Consider the following 24,240-nt stretch of genomic DNA (forward strand, 5'->3'; position numbering starts at 1 on the left):
GTCTTCCTGTTTGTTTATCCGACCAATTGTACATATAGACATGTCACTCTGATCATTCCGTTCTGCTCATGATTCTTGTTTTGACCCACAGACCAACATTTCTAATCTGCAGGGTTGTTACATGGGCCATAAGCATGCTGCTGCACTTCTTTTAAAATAATTTTGCTTAACATTCCATTAAGAACGTCGAATCACAGAATCCCTACAGTGTAGAAGCAGGCCATTTGGCTCATCAAGCCCACACAACCCTCTGAGGAGCTTTCCACCCAGACCCATCCCCCTACCCTATCCCTGTAGCCCTGCATTTCCTTGGTTAGCCCACCTAGCCTGTTCATCCTGGGACACTATGGGCAATTTAGCATGGCCAGTCCACCTAACCTGTACATCTTTGGGCCATGGGAGGAATCTGGAGACCCGAAGGAAATCCAGGCAAATGTGGGCAGAATCTGAGGTAGCAGTGCTGACAGCTAAACCACTGTGCCACCCTCGTGATGGAGCTCTTGCTCCCCAGTCAAAGGCATAACATTTTCCTCTTTCTTTCCACCAGACATTCTCCTGTCTGTCCCTCTGCAGTAAGCTCTCAGGTTTAAAATGTTGTAACTGTACCTGCCTCCACTACTTCCTCTTGCAGCTCATTCCATTCAAGCATCACCTTCTGCACGAAAAAGTTGATCCTTTGGTCCTTTTGAAATCTATCCCCTCTCACCTTAAACCTATACCTCCTAGTTTTTGACTGCCCCACCCTGGGGAAAAGGCCTTGCCTGTTTACTCTATCCATGCCCCTCATGACTTTATAAACCTCTAATGTCACCCCTCAGCCTTCAACACTCCAGCAAAAATAGCCCCAACCTATTCAGCCGCTCCTTTGTGAAACTTTCAACATCCTTCCTATAGCAGGTTGACCAGAATTGCATGCAGTATTCCAAAAGCCACCTGACCAATGTCCTGTACAACTGCAACATGACCTCCCAATTCCTATACTCAATGCATTGTACAAGAAAGGCAAGCATACCAAACACCTTCTTCACTATCCTGTCTACCTGCGACTCCACTTTCAAGTAACTATGAACCCGCACTCAGAGGTCTCTTTGTTCAGCAACGCTCCACTTATAGTGCTCTTATATAAAAATGGTTCCCGTGTCTGTGCCTTTGCAGCTTTCCTGAACATTCCCAGGTTCTAGCATGGTTACTCCAGCATGGATATGGCCTACTCTATGTTTGGTCCCAGTGAGGTTTAGTCCTGTGCAGATCTGAGCTTTGCTGCATTGTGATTTGTCCAGCATATTTTGGCCTAGGCTCTAATGGCTTCCCTCAACTCTTCCCGTCTGGTTATTCCTTTGGATTTCTTTAATACACAAACAGATAGTTCCCAGCCTTACTGGTGGTAAATAAAATGTTCTCACTTCTTTTGCAGAGCCTTTCTAATGATCCAGCATGAATACTCTTTTCATGGCCCCAATTAATCCTGCTCATGATGCCAAAGGGCCTGTTTCTATGCTGTATCACCCTGTGACTATGAATTTTGGCCCTTATTTTAAGGGGTTTGGAAAATAAGAGTAGGGAAGCTTGACTGGAATTGTAGAATGTGCTGGTGATATCATATCTGGAATGTTGTGATCAGTTTTGGTCCCCTTATTCATGGAAAGATGTCAGTTCATTTGAGGTATTTCAGGGAAGGTTAACTTGAATGATCCCTGGTATGGAGGCATTATGAACAAACACATAAAAGATTGGGGCTGTACTCATTGGAGTTTAGAAAAATAAGAGATGATCTCACTGAAACATGTGAGGTTTTAAGTGGCTTGACAGGTTAAGTGCTGAGAAGGAGGATTCCTCTCGTGAGAGAGTTTAGGACCAGATTGCATCATCTCAGAATAAAACGGTGCCAATTTAAGACAGAATTGAGGAGGAATTCCTTCTCTCAAATGGTTGTGGCCCTTTGTAATACCTTGCCATAAAGAACTATGGGTGCAGAGTCCTTGTATGTATTTAAGGCTGAGATGGATAGATTTTTAATCAATAGGGGAATCAAAGATTACAGGGAAAATGCAGGAATGTAGACAAAAGGAAAGTCGGATTAGCCACGATCCTAATGAATGGTGGAGCAGACTTTAAGGGCCAAATGCCTAGTCTTGTTGTAACGATGACCACTAAACCCTTGTCAATTTTCAGGAAATTCCCCGTTAGTTCACTAATGTCCTTCAGGGAAGGAAACTGCTATCCTTATCTGCTCTGGCCCTCATATGACTCCGTCTAACATGGTTGTTCCTTAACTGTCCACTGGGCCGATAGGAATAGAAAAGAAGTGCTGTTTGGATCAGTAACTCCTGCACCCATGCACAAATGAAAAAATGCATTCTTGATTAATCTAGGTTGCACTTGCAAATGTTGGAGAAGTAAATTTGCCTGCATTATTCTTGGGTGACCTTTTATTATCAAGCAAAGGTCTATGATTAAAATTGTTACCTTGTCATAATTGATTTGCATTTCTTTAGCTACAGCTGATTGAGTGTTGGTAGTTACTCCATATGCTTGTGGCATTTTGATGTTCCCTCAAAAATAATAAAACCTATTGCAAATACTGGGCCAGACTAGTATTGAGAAATAAACTTAATTCTACTTGTCTCATTTAAGCTTGATTAATGAATAGGTGTTTGTCATTTTATTGGGTAGGAGGTTCATTGAGCAATTCGTCGCTGACAAATTTTGCCTTGCTATGGCCAAGTGATCTATCAAAGAACAAAGAACAAGGAACAAACATTGCAGGAACAGGACCTTTAGTCCTCCAAGCCTGTGCCAACACATTTTGCCCTTCTAAATTAAAACTGTCTTCACTTATAGGATCTGTATCTCTCTATTCCCTTCTGATTCATGTATTTGTCCCAGTGCTTCTTGAAAGCTGCTGTATCTGCTTCACCACCTCCTCTGGCAGCACAGTGCAGACACTCACCACCCTTTCTATGAAAACCATGCCTTGCACATCTCTTTTAAACTTCCCCCCTCACACCTTGCATCTGTGTTCCCCAGTAATTGACATCTCTACCCTATCCATGCCATTCACAATCGTATTACCACTATTAGGTCACCCCACAACGTCCTGTGTTCCAGTAAAATCAAACCCAGTTTATCCAACCTTTCTTCATAGCTTAAATTCCCCCTATACCAGACATCATCCTGGTAAACCTTTACTGTACCATCTCTAAAGCATCCATATCCTTCTGGTAGCATCGTGACCAGAATTGTATGCAATATCCCAAGCTTAGCCTAACTAAAGTTTTGCTGCAGCATAACCTGTCTATTCTTCGACTCAATGCCCCTTCCAATGAAGGCAAGCATGTCATAGGCCTTTTGTACTACCTTATCTACCTGTGCTGCCACCTTCAGTGATCTGTGGACCTGTACACCCAGATCCCTCTGCATATCAATACTCCTAAGAGTTTTGCCATTCACTATATAATTTCCACTGGGAACATAGGAGCAGGAGTAGGCTGTCTGTCTCCTTCTACATTCCTCGTCTTTCTCCACCAGCTCTTTCCCAGGTGCAGACCCCAATCCTTCCCACCCCACCCAACTGATCTCCCCGTACTTCTTCCAGGTCCTGATTTGCCAAAATCAAATGACCCATTTATAAATATCCTTTTTTTTGCTGTTCGTTAGCCAAACCTTAATCCATACCAGAACATTCCCTGCTATGTGGAGGACATACAGGATTTCCCAGTCCTGACTTTCTGGCCTATCTTGTGAACATGTATTTAGTCTTGTTATCTCCTTCATCTTTAGACTTCTTTCTTCAGACAGGTTCCCCTCCTCCCCGGTTCTCATGCTCTTTCACCTCTAGTGTATAGACAGGTGACCAAGCTCCTCCTTGAGAGCAGCATCTCCATTTCTTTCAAACTCTGTGCTTACAGGGGCCAGCTCTTGTGCTGTTTTGTGACTTAAAACCGGCTTCCTCAGACTTGCCTCTCTCTCTCTCTCTCACTGCTCTGTGTTTCTGCTCAGTTTCCACAGCAACAGGCAAGGTCGCAAGGCCTAGATGGCTCTCAGGCCACCAGCTTTTGCCATCAATGAAATTAATATCTACCTTCAGTTCAAAGTAATTCCAGTAAGGTGAATTAAAATGCGGTAAGTTGAGATCTGGAAATCTGATCACCATTGACAGCTTACTATGGAAGATCTAACATAAACTTTTTGCAACTTAGAGGAACCATCACTTTGTGCAGTGGCAGTGTCTGAACCTCATTCTATCTGCTGTTTAAATATAATTTGACTTGGCACAGGATCTCCTGCATGTACTTCGTAAAGCACAAGTCTGGGATTCAAAAACTGTCGATATAGTTACCATAAAGTTGCACTGGTCATCAATATCCGGCAGTTCAATGGTATTTTAGGAAATAAAACTGCATATGCAATGTGCAGACCTGGACACAATAAGAGTGAGACATGTCGGTGAAACCCATGAACCATTGCAACAAAAGTTCATTGAACCAAACTTGAACAAACTATGGAAGTTCTTGGAGACATTAATTAGTAAGAGAACATTAAGAGACAGCAAGTAAGGCCTGTGATTCTGTAAGAGAAAAAGCAATTAATATTTTACCTCACTAGACCTTCCAGAATCTCCTTTCTCATTGGGGAAAGGGCCTTCCTGACCTCCACCAACTGCTACTCTTGGTGTTAGCGTGGGATTTCATCATATTGGGGCATCCTCCAAAAATTGATTCAGTGCTGTCCCTTCAATATAATGAAACTGTTTCCCAACAACTGATAACTCTCTGGCAATGGGATTGTGGACACTGTTTCTGTATTTTCCCCCAATTCATTTTCATTGTGACCTGATCTGTGGTCCTAGGTTGGTACACCATTCTATTCCCAAAATTCCCTGATCCTGAAGCCTTTTTGTGGGAGGGTGGGTTTTTACGCTGTATTTTTGGTTTCACCCTCATAGGGATTGTGGTGTTAGAACTTGGCAACATGAGGTGAAATTCTGCTGATGGGCACAGTGCTATTAGTAGGCGATGTCTTACATGTGAGTGAAGCCCAGAAGAATGCTCTGGAACGAAAAACAGAAAGTGCAGGAGAAACCCAGCAGGACTAGTACCATCGATAGAGATAAAAACAATATCCACAAATTGATAGAATGGCCATATTTAAATATCTCCCAGATATTGCCAGATCTCTTGAGTTTCTCCAGCAGTTTCTATTTTTATTTAAGATCTCTAGCAACTGCAGTAGTTTCATGATCTGGAATTAATCATCAGAATTGGTGCTGACTTGACAGACAAAGAGAATAGAGATTTTACCACAGGCTGTTCCACAAATTCTTTGTCCAATATAGGTTCAGGTGTTCCTCCACCTACAGGTTGTTCTGGTTCTGAGTGTGTTCTTCTGGAGATTCTATGTTCTTATTTCCTTTCCTGACCTCAGATTTCCCTCAGTGGTGCATGGCTGACAGTGTGAGGGATTGAGGCGGAGTGAAAGTGAGGGCACATGGATGGATGAAAGTGAGAGAGAACGTATGAAAGTGCATGAATGAGAGAGAAAAAGAGAGAGATGTGAGAATGCATGGGAGAATGAAAGCAAGAGAGAGTATGTAAGTACATGAGTGAGAGAGAAAAAGAGAGAATGTGGTGGGTGGGTGAGGGAGAGAGAGCGAGAGTGCATGACTAGGAGGGAGTAAGCAAGAGCAAGAGAACTTTGCAACTGTGTGTGAATGGGGAACACACACACACACACACACACACACACACACACACACACACACACACACACACACACACACACACACACACACACACACACACACACACACACACACACACCCTGCCTTCCCTTCAGAAAAGGGCAAAATCCCAGGCTGAAAGGCAATCCATTTCCAAACACAATCCTCACTCACATATGAATTCCACTGTTGTGAATTTGAAGTCCATGCGAACAGAGGTGAAGACAAGGTCAATGTTAGTTAAAACCAAATCCTTAGCTCAGAACTGGTCTCTTCCCTCTTCCCTCTTCCCTGGTGATCAAGTCTTGGGCCCATTCCAAGTGTTGTCCTCATCTGCTTCTGCTGTAAAATGGCAAAAAAAGCTTTTAATATTTAGCTATGATGCTTAAAACGTTTTAGCGGCTACTTTTATTAATGGCTCATTTTTTAAAGAATTATCAATTTTATTGCTTTGACAATTAACTTTTCACAGCTCAGAAAATTGTAGGTTTTCTTCATAATTGAGCTTTTTATTGCCATTCATGTTTAATGCTGTGCAGAGAAGCTCAAAGGCAGCTGCTGCTGGGTTTCTTGCTATTGGGGAATGAAAGGCTTACGAGAAGTTGTGTTGCTTTTTTTGGTGGCTGGCAAAAGGTCCAATAATATCAGGGAGTTTTGGAAATGCATAAATAATAGAATTATTTACAGATTAATTATATCAGACTGAAACCTGAGCTTTTGATAGGCTTTTTTAAGTTCTAGGATGGAATACAAAAGACAGGAAGCCTTGCTAAACCTACATTCAAAAAAATCAATGCCCCTGTACCTCTAGTTCCTAGTTCTTGACACCTGCAAGATGAAACAGGGACTGTTAAAGAGTAGATAAGGACTAGGGATCTAGAAAAAGGAGATGATCAGGACCTTTCATTTCTCTCCTACACCCTGACTCACAGTTCAAGTACATCCTTGAAGATAGGCATCAGAACTTGTGAATTCTTATTTTCAATTCCTATGAGTTCTGGACCCCATTATTCTGAAACTTGGCAGCTTTTTGCTTGGTCTTATTTGAGAAGGTGGGACTTTATCACTCTCCCTGTGTCACTTCAGTTCAGCAAATCAATTGGTCCCTCCTGCTCCATTCAATCACCTATTCCCTTGGGTGAAACCGGTACCTTGGACCAAAGCTATAAGTGCTCTTGATAGTGAATTTCAGGAACCTGAGGCGGCAGAAGATGGGTTTGCCTCACACAGCTGGATAAGGAAGGTTTCCCAGCTTTACATGTCTCTTCCAGTTCGTTATCATCATTATTTTGTACAATGTTTCTCAAAATTGTCCTCTTCTTCAACCTGTGCCTCAATTCAGATAATTGATCGGATGGAAAAAGGAACTGCTCAGAACAACTAAGTTTAATATCTTTAAGATTGAGACAGAAATGTAAGTAGAAATCCATGGTTGTGTTGTACTAGCTGGCTCTTCCTTATTGTGGTGCTGAACTATCCATGTTTCGAAAGGCTCCACTAAAAGTTTTCCCTGTAGTTCAGCTATTAGCGCCTTTAATGGTTGCACATGCAGGAATGTAAGGGAAAAGGCCCAGCAAACCTGCATCCTCGACAGCTACCAGCCCTTGTAATTTTAGTTCAGAAGTGGCGTCACTCACTTCAAAGAAATTTTTAGGTTAATCCATGACAATTTGCTCTTGTTATCTGTTCAGTCACTCCTTTGGAGCTGGCGATTTGTAGCGAAAGGAATAATAACATGTACTTAAACTTTGAGAACGATCTGAGTCTAGGTTCCTGAATGTTGCACAATGCTTGTCTGCAGAAGACTATAAGGTGATGAAGTGTGGATGACTAAGTTTAATTCAGTTTATTTCCTTATCAGTAAAGTGATTGCCCAGGAATGTGGAAAGCAGCCAACTATGTAAGATTGAGCCACATTTTGAACTGTATCTGTACACTTGAGTGATTTAAGAGCAATGACTTTTTGAGATAAAATCTAATTTAGAAAGTAAAATGTTCCAGAGCATTTCCACACACCATGTCTTCACGTAGTAGTGTTTTGACAGCTGATGTAGAACATAAATCAGTTACTTTCAGCATGAATGATCCTTCTTTTGCTCATTAATGGACCATTAAAAATGATCAGTTGATTGAGTATGGAGCTGGAGGAAGACAGCAGGCCAGGCAGTATCAAAGGAGCAGAGAAGTCAATATTTCAGGTCAGGACCCTTCTTCAGAAATGGTGAGGGGGATGGGAGCTGGTCCTGATGTGGCCTCTTCTACATCGGTGAGACTCTGCGTAGACTCAGAAACCGTTTGTAGAGCATCTGTGCTCTGCATGCAACAGATGATAACATCTTCTGGCCGCCAACCATTTTAACTCTCCCTCCCACTCCCTGGGTGACATGTCCATCGTGTGCCTCCTCCAGTGTCACAGTGATGCCACATTCAAACTAGAGGAGCAGCATCTCATATTCCGCCTTGGGAGCCTACATCCCAATGGCCTTAACATGGAATTCACCAGTACTAAAATGTCCCCACCCCCCGCCTCATCTCATGTCCAATTCTCCCTTTCATCTTTGCCTCCTTGACCCGACATAACCTATGCATCTTCTCTCCCACCTTATCAGCCACTCCCACCTCACTGACTATTTCTGAAAAAGGGTCCAGACACAAAACATCAGCTTTCCTGCTCCTCTGATGCTGCCTGGCCTGCTGTGTTCATCCAGCTCTACACCTTGTTATTTAGACTCTAGCATTGGCAGTTCCTACTATCTCTCACTGACCAATCCCCACCACTCCCTACCTGCATCCACCTATCACCATCCCGCGTACCTTCCCCAAACCCACCCCTCTTCTCTCTATTTATTTACCAGCTCCCTCTCCATTTCCAAAGAAGGGTGCAGACCTGAAATAGCAACTTTCCTGTTCCTCTGATGCTGCCTGACCTGCTATGATCCTCCAGCTCCACACTGTTGCCTCTGACTCCAGCATCTCGGTTGATGTTGAACAGGTTTTAAATCATGTCAATGTTAGAGTCATAGAGATCTGTAACACAGAAAAAGGCCCTTTGCCCATCATGTCTGCAATGGTCAAAAACATCATTCTACCTATTCTAATCCCATTTTTCAGAACTTGGCCCATAGCTTTTTACACTTTGGCATCACAACTGCACATCCAAATATGCTTTAAATGTCATTAGGGCTTCTGCTTCTACCACTCTTACAGGCAGTGAATTCCAGAATCCCGCCACCCTTTGACTCAAAAAAATACTTTCCTCACATCCCACCTACATGTTATACCTCTCACCTTAAATCTATATCCCCTGCTCATCGATCCCACCATCAAAGGGAAAAGTTCCTTCATGTCTTTCTGTCTGTCCCCCTCATAATTTGAGACATATCCATCATATCCCCCTTCTTCTCTGCTTTATCCCAATCTTCAAAACCCTCAAATCACCAGCATGGATATGAGCTGTAACATCAAATACTATACCCAATATGGTACGGTCTTTGAGCTTCTGAGCAAATGTCAGCCAAAGGAACAAATACCAAAACAACTGAGTTTTTGTCGAGACAGGTGTCTTGAAGTTTATTAACCGAAATTATAGAACAGCAGGACGTAGGGATGCAGGTACATAATTCCTTGAAGTTTGCTCCACATATAGACAGGGTGGTTAAAAAGGCATTTGGCACACTTGCTTTCATTGTTCAGTCCTTTGAATATAGGAGATGGGAAGTCATGTTGAGGTTCTACAGGACATTGGTGAGACTCCTTCTGGAATGCTGTGTCCAGTTCTGGTCACCCAGTTACAGGAAGGATGTTATCAGGCTGGAGAGTGTTCAGAAGAGATTTACCCAGTTGTTGCCAGGTATGGAAAGTTGGAGTTATAAAGGAAGTCTGGACATGCTTGGGCAGTTTTCACCAGAGGGGAGGAAGTTAAGAGGTGGCCTGATAGAAGTCTGTAAAATAATGAGAGGTATGGACAGAGTTAATGGTAGTTGTCTTTTCCTTAGAATGGGGGATTTCAAGACTAGGGGGTGCATTTTTAAGGTGAGAGGAGAGAAATTCAAAAAAAGACATGAGCGACAATTTTTTTACACAGAGGATTGTTCAAGTGTGGAATGAACTCCTGAAGAAGTAGTGAATGTAGATACAATTGCAATATACAATAGATATTTGGATAGATACTTGAATAGGAAAATGTTTGGAGGGATATAGACCAGGAGTAGGCAAGTGTGACTAGTTTAGTTTGGGATTATGTTTGCCAAGGACTGCTTGGGCCAAAGGGTCTGCAGTTCTAATTCTATGAAATATCTTCATAGAGGCCAGTACCCCTTAACAAGTAACTCTTTATCTACACTTAGAAAGTCCATGATACTGATCCAGCTTCCTCAGAACCATTGCTCAAATGAACAGGATATCTGACATGCCCATTCTTCTCTGTCAGCCAGAGATCTCTAATTGGACCAGATTAATAGCCTCAACCAAGGAACTCATATTCTATGAGGTCCAGCTGGCCAACTTTGTTATAATCTCTACATTAACAACACAAATTGTTTATGTTGTTACAATATCTCTGACCTACAAACAGCGTCTGGATTCTGTTCTCACTGATGTTACAAGTAGTTTATGTGATGGTAGCAGTACACATAACTGATTATGATGACTACATACTGTACTGACTCCATAGCACTGAGCCCATTGTGCATATGGTTCTTGAGGGGAGAAACATGTTGTGATATAATTTATTTATGTTAAAGCTACAATTCCTGTCCAGTTTGCTATAATACAGCAATCATCTTCTCCTAAAAATTCACCCTCATTCCTCCCACCTTCTGCCTCCTTCCTGACTCAATCCCTCCATTGTCCTGATCACCTACTTCTTTCATGCATCTATGGCTTGCAGCTGGTGTTGTGACTGCCCAATTTTTCATCTTATTTTACCCACATTAGTATCTGAAATTCCCTGATCCAATGTTATTATGTCTGAGGGCAAAGCATTGAGGGAACTTCTAATTACATTGAATAAAGGAAAAAAGGTACAATGCTTGGAGTTCCAGGGAAATTAATAATGAATCAAGGGCTGGAATACACTAAAGATAAAAACAAGAAACAAAATTGTGACAATAATGGCCCTAAAAGACTGACAAATCCCCAGGACCCATATTTTGAAGAAAATAAGTGAGAAACCTGCAGGTGTTTCAGCCTTGACTTGTCAAGGCAGCCTTTATTCGGGGATTATCACTTTGAATTTGCAAATTGCAAACCTAACTCCAACATTTGTAAAAAAAAATTCAAAAAATACTTAGAATAGAATTTATCTCAGACCCTGAACAAGGTGTATTATGGTGGGAAATTTTGGGAAAACCAGGTGAGATATTGAGCAAGACACGTTCACACGGCACCGAGATTGAAAGCCACATTTTCTAACTGTGTCTCAGTCTTTGACAGTTAATTCTCACCACTGAGAGGTAAGAAGCCCATTCACAGGCATTATTGTTCATTAATATCCTCGTTATTATTTATGCTTGTTTCATTAATGTGCATTTATTTCTCTCACCTGAGGAAGTCGACAGCTTTGGAATTAGTAAAGGGTTGAAAGGTGGCAGGAAGTGTGCAGGAAAACGGGATTGAGGCCAAGATGAGGTCAACCATTCTATTAAATAGTGGGGTGGGCTCAAGTGACTGAACTGAGTATTCCTGCTACAAGTTCTTATGTTCTAAAGGGAAACTGAAGCAAGAATGCAGCAATCTTAAGACAAAAAATCAATCCCACTACTTGGAAACACACACCAAATGTATGGTCAGAGATGTGGCTCTAGGATTGTATTCATCAGCTCACAGACCCACAAAACCCATGACCAGTGACATTGGGGTTCCTTGGTGGACAATTGTACTCATTAGTGAGTAGCTGCTGACAATGATGGTTTTCTTTAGGGAGCATAATAGTACTCTCATGTAAAAAATTCCTGTCTTGAATTCAAATTCTACATTTCCTTTGTTAAACTGATTTAGGGGACACATCAACATAAACCCCAGCTTGGAATTATAAAATGTCATATTAACTTCCTTCAAATCAAGGCATTTTATTTTATATTATGAAACAACAAACTGCAGATGCTAGAAATCTGAAACCAAATGGAAAATGCTGGAGAAACTTAACAGGTTTGAAGAAAGAAAAACAGAACAAATACTTCAATTCCAGTGACCCTTCGTCACAACGTTGTGATGAAATATTAGTTGTATTTTTCTCTCTGCAGATTTCTTTTTTTATTCATTCAGGGAAAGCAGGCATTCTAAAGTTCTCTCTCTGTGGGTGGAAGAATAGGACCAGGGCGGGGGGCGCCATAGAGTTTTGGTGCTTAAGTAATGAGACAAGCTTGGGAACATATTGCGAAAAAAAACAGGCTTGTGGACAGAAATCCTCGCCATAAATGACACTTCATTAATTTCTGACATTATTTAGTTGAATTTGTCTGATATGATGTAGATTGACAGCTCAGGTATTTCAGTCCTGAAATAAACAGGTGATAGTTTACGAGGGCAATTTTGCATTTAGTTAGCTTAAATCTTCTAATATAATAATTGACTGTGAAGATTTGTTGCTTGCAGTTATTTATTGATAGTTGTAGGTAGTTTTGAAAACAGAGACAAGTTTATACAACAAAGGCATAGCAAGGATCACTGTATCCTAAATTGAATAGTAGCTAAATGTCACTTGTTTCTCAATACATCTTATTTGCTCTTCTGTGCTATTTGATGAAAATAAATGAATTAAAGCTTATTTTCAAAAGTTGGTTGTAACTTGAATTATAACTTGAAAGTTCAAGATTCAGTTCACTCATTTGAGATTTTGGCCTTCTCGAAGTGTACAGACATTACTGCTGCAGTCACATGATTTGATGTATTTGTATGTGTATTCTGCAGTCTTTCCATTCCCACAGTCAAGGTCCACTGTCCTTTCATCAAACTCTTTTTCTTGGCAACACATACAGTCGCGCTCAATGATGCCTGATGTGGTGTTAAAGCTGAAAGATAAGAAGGACACATGTTTCACTGATGAAAATATAGGAACAAATGCAACAAAATTGTACTGTTCAAGTAACAATACCCAAGTCTGTCTGAAATGTCTAAAGTTGCTTAACAAAAGATTAATTGTGCAACAATTTATGTTACTTTGAAGAACGTGTTATCATATTCAGAGCATGATTATGTACTGCCACTGGAACAATACATTTAGAGTGAAGATATTGAAAGGTATGGGGATTAGGGGATTTGTTATAATGATATAGTGCAAAAAGTTACAAAATGAGTGCAGTGGACACCTGTTTGAAAATTTAGATTTATCATAAAACTTTAGGCCTAATTAATGACTACAATGATTTAGCTGGGCCTGACATTTCTAAATCAAACTCATGCAGCTATATCGTCCTTGACAATTCAAGATAATTACCACCATAACAGTCATTTCTGCTAAGGGGAATATTGCATTATCTGACACATAACAGAACATTTGACAATATTTCAGCAACTAAAACACAGGGCACATGGGTTATCAGATACAGTATTGGAAGTCCTGGTGGAAGAGATCCAGCAAAGGAGAAATGTTCTATAGTTGCTTGCAGGAGAAAAGGACACACAATGGCAGATAATAGTGTAGACTGGGCAGAATCCACCCTTAACTTAAACTCTTCTCCCGCATAGAAAGACTGACCAATTCCAGCTGGTAGCCAGTGGAACCAATGACTTGTGCAACTGGTGGCCAATGCAGTTCCACAGGGGTCAGTGTTGGGACCACAACTATTCACATTATACATTAACAATCTAAACAAAGGAATTGAGAGCATTCTTGCTAAGTTTGCAGATAACACAAAGAAAGGAAGTGGGACAGGCAGTATTGAGGAAGTTGGGGAGGCCACAGAAGGACTTGGACAGGCTAGGAGACAAGGCAAAGAAGTGGTAGATGGAATACAATGTGGGAAAGTGTGGCGGGATGCATTTTGGTAGGGAGAAGAGAGGCATGATTTTTTTTTAAATGGGAAAGGACTTCAGAAATCTAAAGAACAAAGGCACTTAGTTCAGGATTTTCTGGGGTAAACATGCACGTTCAGTTGGCAGTTAGAAATGTTAACATTCATTTCAAGACGGCGAGAATGCAACAGGAATGTTGCATTACTGAGGCTGTATAAAAGATCTAGCCAGATCACATTTGGAATATTGTGCAGTTTTAGATTCCTGTACCTAAGGAAAGATGTTCTGACAGTGGAGGGGTTTTAGAAGAGGTTTACAAGAATGATCTCGATGATGAAGGGCTTGTTATATGAAGAGTGGTTAAGGACTCTGGTTCTGTATTCAATGGCGTTTCGAAGGATGAAGTGGGATTTCATGAAACTTACAGAATACTGACAGGCCTGGATACAGTGGATATGGGGAAGATGTTTTTACTCAGAGGTGATACTAGGACCCAAGGACACAACCTCTGAGTGAAGAGATGACCCTTTGGAACTGAGATGAGGAGGAATTTCTTCAGCCAGAAGGTGGTGAATCTGTGGAACTCTTCACCACAGATGACTGTTGAGGCCAGGTCATTGAGTGTATTAAAGACAGAATTAGATAGGTTCTTGGTTAGTAAGTGGATCAAAGGTTACAGGGAGAAGGCAAGAGGATGAGATTGAGAAACATATTGGCCATGATCAAATGGTGAAGAAAACCTGATGGGCAGAATGGCCTAATTCTGCTCTTATATGTTATGGTGTCTTGGTGTCTGACATCTTTCAGGAAAAATCAATTGAATAAGAAACAGAATGAATAACTACAAATACTTTGACTTAGTAAACTGCATCAGTTTAGTTGTGTCAGTCAGTTTGATCCTGTCAGTATAGAACAGACAGTGAAACAAAAAGATAGGGAACAAAGCCAGATTTAAACATTTTTACTCAAACACAGCTACTATAACCCTTAACATTTGATTGAGATTTATATTTGGCTATTTTATATTTCCATATTGCTGTGTATAAGTTGGTGTTTACTCAAAAACAATCAAAATGTTTCAAAATGGTTGCCAAATATCAAATTAACATCTGTAGCTGCAATTTCAGCTAATTCTTATTCTTCTCGATTCTGAGAAAATGTTTAATGATTCTATTTAAACTACAATTAAAAACATGATTTTTTTTTACTCATTCATGGGCTGAGGGCACTGCTGGCTGGGCCAGTATTTATTGTACATCCCTAATTGCCCAGAGCGCAGTCAAGAGTCAACCACATTGCTGCGTATCTGGAGTCACATGTAGGCAAGGATGACAGTTTCTTTCCCTAAAGGGCATTAGTGAACCAGATGTGTTTTTCCCCAACAACTGACAATGGTTTCATGGTCATCATTAAATTCTCAATTCCAGATTTTTTGTTGAATTCAATTTCTACCATCTGACATGGCAGGATTTGAACTCCCATCTCCATAATATTACCGTGGTCTCTGGATTAACAGTCTAGCAATAATACCACCAGGTCATCACCTCACACATATACTTACTGAGATGATGTAGGGCAATTGCCTTCACATATGTTGAAGTTGATATCTGCTGAGCATTGACGATTATTTACGGTTTTCGTGACATGTTCTGTGCGGTTCATCATTTTGCAGGTACGCACTACAGTTTGTAAAATCAATAACAAAAATTAAACTTGAGCTATAACCGTATTACAGAAAACACATCTGTAAATTCATATTGTGAGGCATCTGAATGGCTCTGCCATCAATTGTTCATAAATTTTATAAATTCATTTCTCTTTGAGTTAATTTTAGTTCATATACAAAGCTATTTCCTTTGGAAAGCATGTGTCTTCCTAACAACTAATATTTTCAATTAGCTCTCAGTGAAACAGAAAGGAAGCAAATAAAAGAACTTTACTTATTCTTCAAAACTGACACAGAGAAATTCAGTTTAGCCCAGTGCAGCTCACCACACCTTAATGTTATTTTTGTGCTCAAAATGAAAGTCAACAGGCTCGGGAACAGTGAGCACATGGAGCACATCCAGGTTAGACCTTGGATGCATGGTGCAGAGTGAGCATTCTAACGTCCTATTCTAACAATGCCATCAACAGCTGCTTACACAATGCCCTGATGCACAAATGCGATGCATTTTATTTTATTCTTTTTACATTCCAGTACCTTAAATAAGATCAACCAAATAGGGTGCTGAATTAGGACAGTGCTGAACTGTGAGATGTGGCACACCAACAGAAGCTGATCCATGCCATCATTGGTAGAAGTGCAGGAGAGGTCTCCCAATGTCCTGGTCCCAAATTTTTCTACAGTTGGAATGGTCGATCTACTCATGTATTTAATTACAGATTATAACCCTTTCTTCTGCACATATTGCCTGTAAAGCTTCCAATAATGCAACTGCAATGATAGTTCAAATGGTATTTCATTGGCTATAAATGCTTCAGGGCATCCTGAGATTTTGAAAGATATATGATTGCAAATTTCTTCTTAGTCAGAAAATGGGGAGATGATTGTTTTTTCATCTTGAATTGGATAAGAACCAGATGACAGAGGCAAAGTTTCTAGTTAATGGCATCATACTATTTATCATTCACTGCACCACCCAATTTGAAGATCCTGGAAGGGGTGATTTAATTATTTGGAGTGAGCAATGGATGATCCTAAATAATTGTTAATTTGTAAAATTAAAATTTTAAATATATTTGGGCACCAAAATGCTACCACACAATGGAACATGATTTATGGTTATTTCACGCTGCAGAATCCCCATGGTCAACATACTGAGACATCTGTCAATGAGAAGCAGTCTAAGTGATTCGCAAAGCTACATAAAACAGAAAATAATCATAGAATTGGACCATCCAGAAAACACAAAGCTAAATTATAATGATAAGAAAAACAACACAGAAAGTAATAATGAACCATTTATAATTGTGAGGTAACAGAGCAATCTTGGTGCACTTGATGCATCTGAGTTTTGACAGGGAAAAGTCAAAAAAGTATCTTGCTTCTAAAAGCTACTCAGGTGATTTGTAATGGAAATACAGATGTCAGGTAGCAACAAAATAAGGATGTTTGCAATGCTCAACATGATGACATTACCAACGAGATGCTTAAAAATAAATACTTCTTGAAAAGCCTATCTAAATATCGGGCATAGCAGCAAATGTTGCATGTGGATGGTGTGTCATGCAATTCATGTGTGATGTTAAGTAAAGTTTAGCCTCTATACAATTGTTCATTTTTTTTGAATGCTAACTTACATTAATTTTTTTATGTTTTCAGATTCATTCACTTTCCAGTCTGTGTCCAATTTCATCCTCTTAATGGACAAACTCAATACTTTGCCACTCCACACCATGGGGAGCTTGGTACAGTAGCTGTCTGATCAGCTGAAGTCACATTTCATAATCGTATTGTCACATAATGCAGAATGGAAGAACATTACAGTAACTTGAGGCACAACGTGCTGTTCTGAGCATGCATGGTTTGCACACTTATCCTTCAAATGTCTATTAAAATGGTATCATTATGCATTGGTTGGTACATTCAACTGTGAATAAAATATTTTTGTACTTTTCTATCTGTGTAAAAACTGTCCTGTCCAAATTTCTAAGAGGATGTTTTTTGGACAAACCCAGCAATTGCCACACCAAGCTGGGCAGCATGATTTGTACAATTTGAAGAGTTGATTCTATAAGGAAGAATCAACATCTATTTGTATATCACACATAGCAGGTAGATCACAACATTTCATTTCAAGATGATTTGTAAAATCTATGTCAACTTGGCCCAATGAAAAAGTTTACTTGCAAAAGCCTCCACAGTTATCTGCAATACTTGATTCTTTTAGGGTATTTAGTATAGATGTATGTTAAAATTTATGGCACCAAATTGCTTTAAACAATTATGCCTCAATTCATGGACAAAGTTGAATAAATTGTTTCTAGTCAAAAGTAAAGGCAGTCGTTCTCTTTTTTTTAAACAAAAAGAGCCATCAAAAACCAAAGCACAGTTAATATTCAACTGTTTGAATAATTTGCAATTATTCAGAACAAAAATCCCACATCTACAATGGGTAAAAATCTATGAAGAATATTTAGAAAATATTAAAGACCCTTCAATGATAAAAAAATGAAAAGTCAAATTCCATTTTACTTCTTGGAAAGTCAGAGCAACACCCATTCCCTGAAATACTTTGTCAACACCCTTGTTTTTTCAAATTTCACCCCTCTGATGTTGACTTCCTGCTCATAGTCATACCCATACACAATACAATACTTTAGTCATAATAGTTATGTACAGCAACACAAAAGATCAATCAGAATATTACTAAATTTGAACATAAAGTAATGAAATTCTTACCTTTTCCCCTACATGAATAGCAGCATCTATATTCATCCCAGTTTTTCTCAGACTAAGCAATGAAAAATAACGGTAGAAATTTTAAAAAATATATAAATATTATTATAGAATCCCTATAGTATGGAAACAGGCCATTCAGCCCAAACTGACCCTCTGAAGACCATCCCACCCACACCCATCGCCCTACCCCTTAACCCACACATCCCTTAACACTGTGGGCAATTTAGTATGGCCAATTCACCTAAACTGTACATCTTAGGGCTGTGGGAGGAAACCAGAGCACCCGGGGGGAAACCCATGCAAACCCAGGGGAACATGCAAACTCCACACAGACAGTTACCCTAGGTGGGAATTGAACCCAGGTCCCTTGCAATGTGAGGCAGCAGTGCTAATCACAGAGCCACAGTGCCACCTGTTTTCCTTGAATCTTTAGCGGTGAGACTTTTATGCCTTTAAAGAGTTGGTCCATTTTGTTAATTTATGGCTAAAAAATAGGAAATCAAGCCCTCCATAGGGCCATTTTTTGTTTCCAGAAATGTCTCTAATCATTTTGCTATATACTCAATTTAAAATAAGTTTGATGAAACAATATCGAACTTATGAAACATCAGTATTTGATTTCTTTTGAAAGAAAACTATTAATTGGAAACCCATTACTGAGTATTACAGTCCCACTGACATGATTGCCTTTCTATCTATCTATGAGTATCAATTTGTTATTACTATATTAGATTGTTGAGAGATTTGTAACCCACTTGGTATATTCTTCACAAGAAAAGTGGAGTAAATGACATGCGGGTAAGGAATAGAAGCAATTACAGGATTATAAAGAAAAGCGGGGGCAGGGGGGATTTTGTTCTAGCTCTGCTTGGGAAATGTTCTGTTTTGGACATAAAGGTGGAGGACCCTACAGTTGGGAGGCCATACTGCAGATTCTGATCATCATTGGTTGGTAACTGGGGCTGTGATAATTTTTTCAACCCAGAAATGTGTATAGCTTCAAAAATATCAGATAGAGATCACTTAGTGTGTTGTAGCTTAAATAATACCATGTAGGTGGAAGTCAAATCAGGATCAATATAACAACAATACACAGAAATTTTAAGTCAAACAAAAATAATAGAAATGAAATAACAGGAGAATCAATCAATTTGAGACAGCCACATAGAAACTGAAAAAGGGAGAAGAGTAAGGTGTAAAGAAGTGAAATTACAGAAAGATGGAGCAAAGCAAAATGAACTGAAATCAGGATGAAAACACATCTGGTAAATGTGAACCATATACTATACATACCTCTTCGCAAGCATGCTGATTGGAACAAGTTATTGTAGTTTTCTGAACTCCAATTTCAGAACATGTGTAGACAACACAATTGTCATTGCGATCAACCCACTTTTCACCCTCCTAGAAATGACAAATGCAACATATTAGAAGAAAGATTTCAACTAATCTTTCTCAGTCAAATATATCAAACAATTTCATGTCACCAGCTCTTGTGTTAATGTTCATTAATTGGGTTTTCACAAATGTACAGTTCCCACCATAAATAATCTCAATATACTTGTTAACTCTACTAGACCCGAAAATCATAGAGAACGCACATCTAAGTGAGACTTATATAAATTTGGCCAGGGTATTTTGGGTTAGAAATGCCAACAATTCTACACCCTTACCTAAACAGCTGCATCTGAAGCATCTGCTCACTGAAGAAGCTGGGAAGTTTGTTTCTTTTTGTAAGGGAATGATGTTTTTAAGGTTATTCATATTAAAAGGAAAATCCTTTTCGGGGGTTCAGAACATGATCCTGGCCAGCCCCTCCATTTGCTCTGCATCCCATCAGATATGTTGGCTGTCACTATGTCTGAGTGAATTGTCATATCTAAAGTCTCTGTCCGTGGCCTAGTCTTTTCAGATATCAATGAGCTCAGTCTATGTCCCTTTACAAGGCCTTGCCAAACTCTGTGCACTTAACTGGGACCTCTTGCGGAGGCTCCTGCTGAAATTACAGCAACAGCATATCAGAGGCTTTGGACTTCCAGGTGCAATATTCTGGTTTACAACTAATTAGGATGAATAGAAATTTAAAACCTTAAATTTGTAAACAGAATGACTGTGATGGATTAAAAAATATGCTCTCTGGAATTTCCACAGGAATAATACAGTAAGAAAGCAGTGAATTGCTGGAGAAGGGACATATATAAATAGCTTTTATGCGATGTTTCTGAGGTTCTTGTTTTTTCAGTTAATAGTTACACTTGTTGAAAACAAACTAAACACAACTGCACTTCCACAGTCACCTCTTTATTTTGTTCTACTCAAGCCTAGAAGCCTGGAAAATGCCAGTAACGTAAAATCTTAAAGCGGCAATTCCCCGATTTATAACCCATGCAATTTCCACCTACAGCTAGTCAGTCTAATAATCAAAGTCTTCTCACAGTGTGATAGATCTTCTCAACAAATCTGTGTGGTAAAATTGTTACCGATCTGTGGAATTCTCTTACTTTAAGAAGAGATGCCGTAAATTGCTATTATAATGTATTGTATTTGCAAAATGCAACTCCATGTCATAGAATAATACAGCGCAGAACAGGCCCTTCGGCCCTCGATGTTGCGCCAACCTGTGAACTAATCTAAGCCCCTCCCCCTACACTATCCCATCATTATCCATATGCTTATCCAAGGACTGTTTAAATGCCCCTAATGTGGCTGAGTTAACTACATTGGCAGGCAGAGCGTTCCCACCCTTACCACTCTCTGAGTAAAGAACGTGCCTCTGACATCTGTCTTAAATCTATCACCCCTCAATTTGTAGATATGCCCCCTCGTACAAGGTGAAGTCATCATCCTCGGAAAAAGACTCTCACTCTCCACCCTATTTAATCCTCTGATCATCTTGTATGTCTCTATTAAATCCCCTCTTAGCCTCTTTCTCTCCAATGAAAACAAACCCAAGTCCCTCAGCCTTTTTTCATAGGGCCTGTGCTCCAGACCAGGCAACATCCTGGTAAATCTCCTCTGCACTTTTTCCAATGCTTCCACATCATTCCTGTAATGGGGCGACCAGAACTGCACGCAATATTCCAAATGAGGCCGCACTAGCATTTTGTACAATTGCATCATGACATCACGGCTCTGGAACTCAATCCCTCTACCAATAAAACCTAAAACACTGTAAGCCTTCTTAACAGCACTATCAACCTGGGTGGCATTTCTGAGATCCAAACAATGGTTACACTTGATTTATCAAACATATTAGATTGATCTTAATAAAATTAATAAAATGCCATCTATTTTCTTTTCCAAGTGTATCTTCATAGCCATTCAAAAATTGTTCAATATTATTGTTCTAAAGCGTGCAATGGAATGAAGAAAACAATTAAATTCTCTTATATCACATATGATCATAGCTAATAAATGACTGTTACAAAAATGTTCCAAATAAAGCAAATATCAAATTCTGATTGACTTACATTTCTCCTTTTCCCATCATTGTCCAGGCAACCTGGTATACAACACAAACTTATGTCATTTTTATGATTTTATGTCATTTTTATGATTTTATGTCAAACAGACATCCATGTTGTTTGTAGTAATTACTATTACGATTTTATCTGACTACTAAATTATCAAAATAATTGCATATCATGTGAAGGTAAGTAAGCTTACATGTAGAAACACATTTGGTTCTGTTTTCCGATAGCTTCATTCCGTGTGGACAAAAGCAGCCTTCTTCATAAGAGGCTAACCTCAACCCTTTTTTCACTTGACTGAAAGCGAGAGTGCAACCATTATTATTTTAAAGAGAGCAACCATTAATATTTTGAAGAGAGCTGATAATGGGTCTGCTGCTATCTCTAGCTGATGAGTGGCTATACGGAACAGAATGACCTCAGAGATATCATCTTACAGGTGGCAGATATTGTACAAAGACGATTGCCTGCATGGATCCAGTTGTGGGGGTGAGAACTTCCTATTTACCAGTGTCCCATAATGTCTGATGTTATATTCCCACCACATCTCACTTGCATGTGTAATGTGCTGAGAATGCATGATGCAAGAGAACACGTGGGGTGTGGGGAGTGCTGGAATGGCCTGGTGGTATTATCCTTGGGCTGTTAATCTAGAGATCCAGAAACTGTTCCAGGGACAAGGGCTTGAATCCCGTCATGGCAAATAGTGGAATGTGAATTCAATAAATATCTGTAATTAAGAATCTAATGATGACCATGAATCCATTGTGAATTGTCATCAAAACCTATCTGATTCAATAATGTCCTTTAGGGAAGGAAACTGCCATCTGTATCTGGTCTGGCCTACATAGGACTTCAGACGCAAAGCAATGTAGCTACTCTTAACTGCCCTCTGGGCAATAATTACTGCCTAGTTAGCAACACCATCATCTTGTGAATGAATAAAATAAACACTTGACCCTGTTCCAAGCAGCCCTGAGAGAAACTCAAACTTCCCATTGGATAAGTTTCTCAGGCACTTACATGGGGAACTGGCTCACAATTAATGATTTTAAAATGGTGGAGGGGCTACTAATTTTTGAGTTGGTGGGTTTGTGAGCTGATGGCATCACGCTTCTGTTGGACTGTTGCAATTCTGCTTTCACAACCTGAAATTCAACTTTAAATTTCAATGGAGCCACCTCTTGGTTCTTCTAAATCAGAATCAAACTGAAATTACACTGAAGAAAGTGCATATACTTACTTGTTCTCACAATAATCATCTTCCTTCATTTCACAAGACTTATAAACCATAGGCGCTTTGCACTTAAAAGCTATGAAAAATATAAAAGAAATATGATCACAAATTACACAAAAAGCAGTTAGGTACACCATCAGAAATGGAAAACAAAAATCATGGCCTAATTTTAAATGAAATGAGACTAGTAATAAACTGTCACAAATACCAAGAAACACTGCCATTATTGCATTACTAAGTCTTGAAATAAAGGTGATTAGTATTAACAGAGAGCTTCCTGGAATATGCTCACATTATTATATTTTAATCCTTGTTTAGTATAATCTCAGGGTCAGTTGTTCAACAGGAGAAAGTTGCAGAAAGAAAAGTTCGGTTTAAGGAGTTTTAGAAGTGAAAACTAATACATCGTTTAGGAACACGGAACACTGTAACAGCCATGTCAACAGATTTTGGTATGGAATGATTGTGAAGCAGACGGAGCAAAGATTTGTCAGGTGATGGAAGCAGTGAGATATTTCACACATTTCTACACTTCTATTACCACCTTGCCATCCTGCAAATAGTTCTATAAAGTGATTAGCATTGACATCTTCAGATCAGATAAGATCGACAGCAGTGAAGAAGGTGAGTTTAGAGATAGGCTATCTATGCCAGCTCTCCCTACTCTCTCATTCTCCTCATGAACATAACCCTGCATGGCTTAAGGAAACTATTAATCTGACAAGGATAAAATAGTATCAGAGATAATGGGAACTGCAGATGCTGGAGATTCCAAGATAATAAAATGTGAGGCTGGATGAACACAGCAGGCCAAGCAGCATCTCAGGAGCACAAAAGCTGACGTTTCGGGCCTAGACCCTTCATCAGAGAGCCTGTGATGAAGGGTCTAGGCCCGAAACGTCAGCTTTTGTGCTCCTGAGATGCTGCTTGGCCTGCTGTGTTCATCCAGCCTCACATTTTATTATCTATTAATCTGACAAGGTTGGTCTAAAGCACTGTTCTTTTTGCTATTTTGCCAAAACCTAAGATGCTGTAGTTTTGCTTATATATCAGCTACGTACTAAGCACGTAGAACATATTCAGAGTCACCTCAGTGGAGGAGAGAGATGGCTTAAATGAGCACAACTTAAACACAGGGATTTTGATCATTCTGAACTCTGCATGTCTTTTCAATTTTGTTTAGAATGTGACATTACAGATAAACTGTGGTCTGACTGGCTGGTTAAGGACTGGCTTTAAGGATTAGCCTTAAATAGCAGCAGATTTAGAAAGGACTTTGATAATTGAGGGACTATCCAAGAATAAGATTTTTAAACAATGAATAAAATCTAATTAACTATATTAGAACTAACAGTACAGGCGATGAGTTGTTCTTGTATGATGTAGGATCTCAAGGCGAGACATAGTGGCCACATCTGTCAGTGTCTGCAGTTCGAGAAACTGCAGCTCAAAGTTA

At 39.6% G+C, this 24,240-nt stretch overlaps 1 protein-coding gene across 1 annotated transcript in view; it reads right to left on the reverse strand.

Annotated features, from left to right (window-relative positions):
• Positions 1-12,299: 12,299 nt before the first annotated feature.
• LOC125463427 (mucin-2-like) overlaps positions 12,300-24,240 on the reverse strand; it is a 92,061-nt gene continuing 80,120 nt past the window's right edge. Inside the window, exons 37-43 of the mRNA XM_048554688.2 lie at positions 22,791-22,860; positions 21,744-21,844; positions 21,548-21,579; positions 19,371-19,481; positions 18,078-18,129; positions 15,234-15,351; positions 12,300-12,729 (exon numbers count right to left, since the gene is read on the reverse strand). Coding sequence (XP_048410645.2) covers positions 12,543-12,729; positions 15,234-15,351; positions 18,078-18,129; positions 19,371-19,481; positions 21,548-21,579; positions 21,744-21,844; positions 22,791-22,860 — 671 coding nt within the window. The 3' untranslated portion in view covers positions 12,300-12,542. The remainder of the gene's footprint in view (positions 12,730-15,233; positions 15,352-18,077; positions 18,130-19,370; positions 19,482-21,547; positions 21,580-21,743; positions 21,845-22,790; positions 22,861-24,240) is intronic.

Source organism: Stegostoma tigrinum, chromosome 25 (genome assembly GCF_030684315.1).
Source record: "Stegostoma tigrinum isolate sSteTig4 chromosome 25, sSteTig4.hap1, whole genome shotgun sequence".
NCBI lineage: Eukaryota > Metazoa > Chordata > Chondrichthyes > Orectolobiformes > Stegostomatidae > Stegostoma > Stegostoma tigrinum.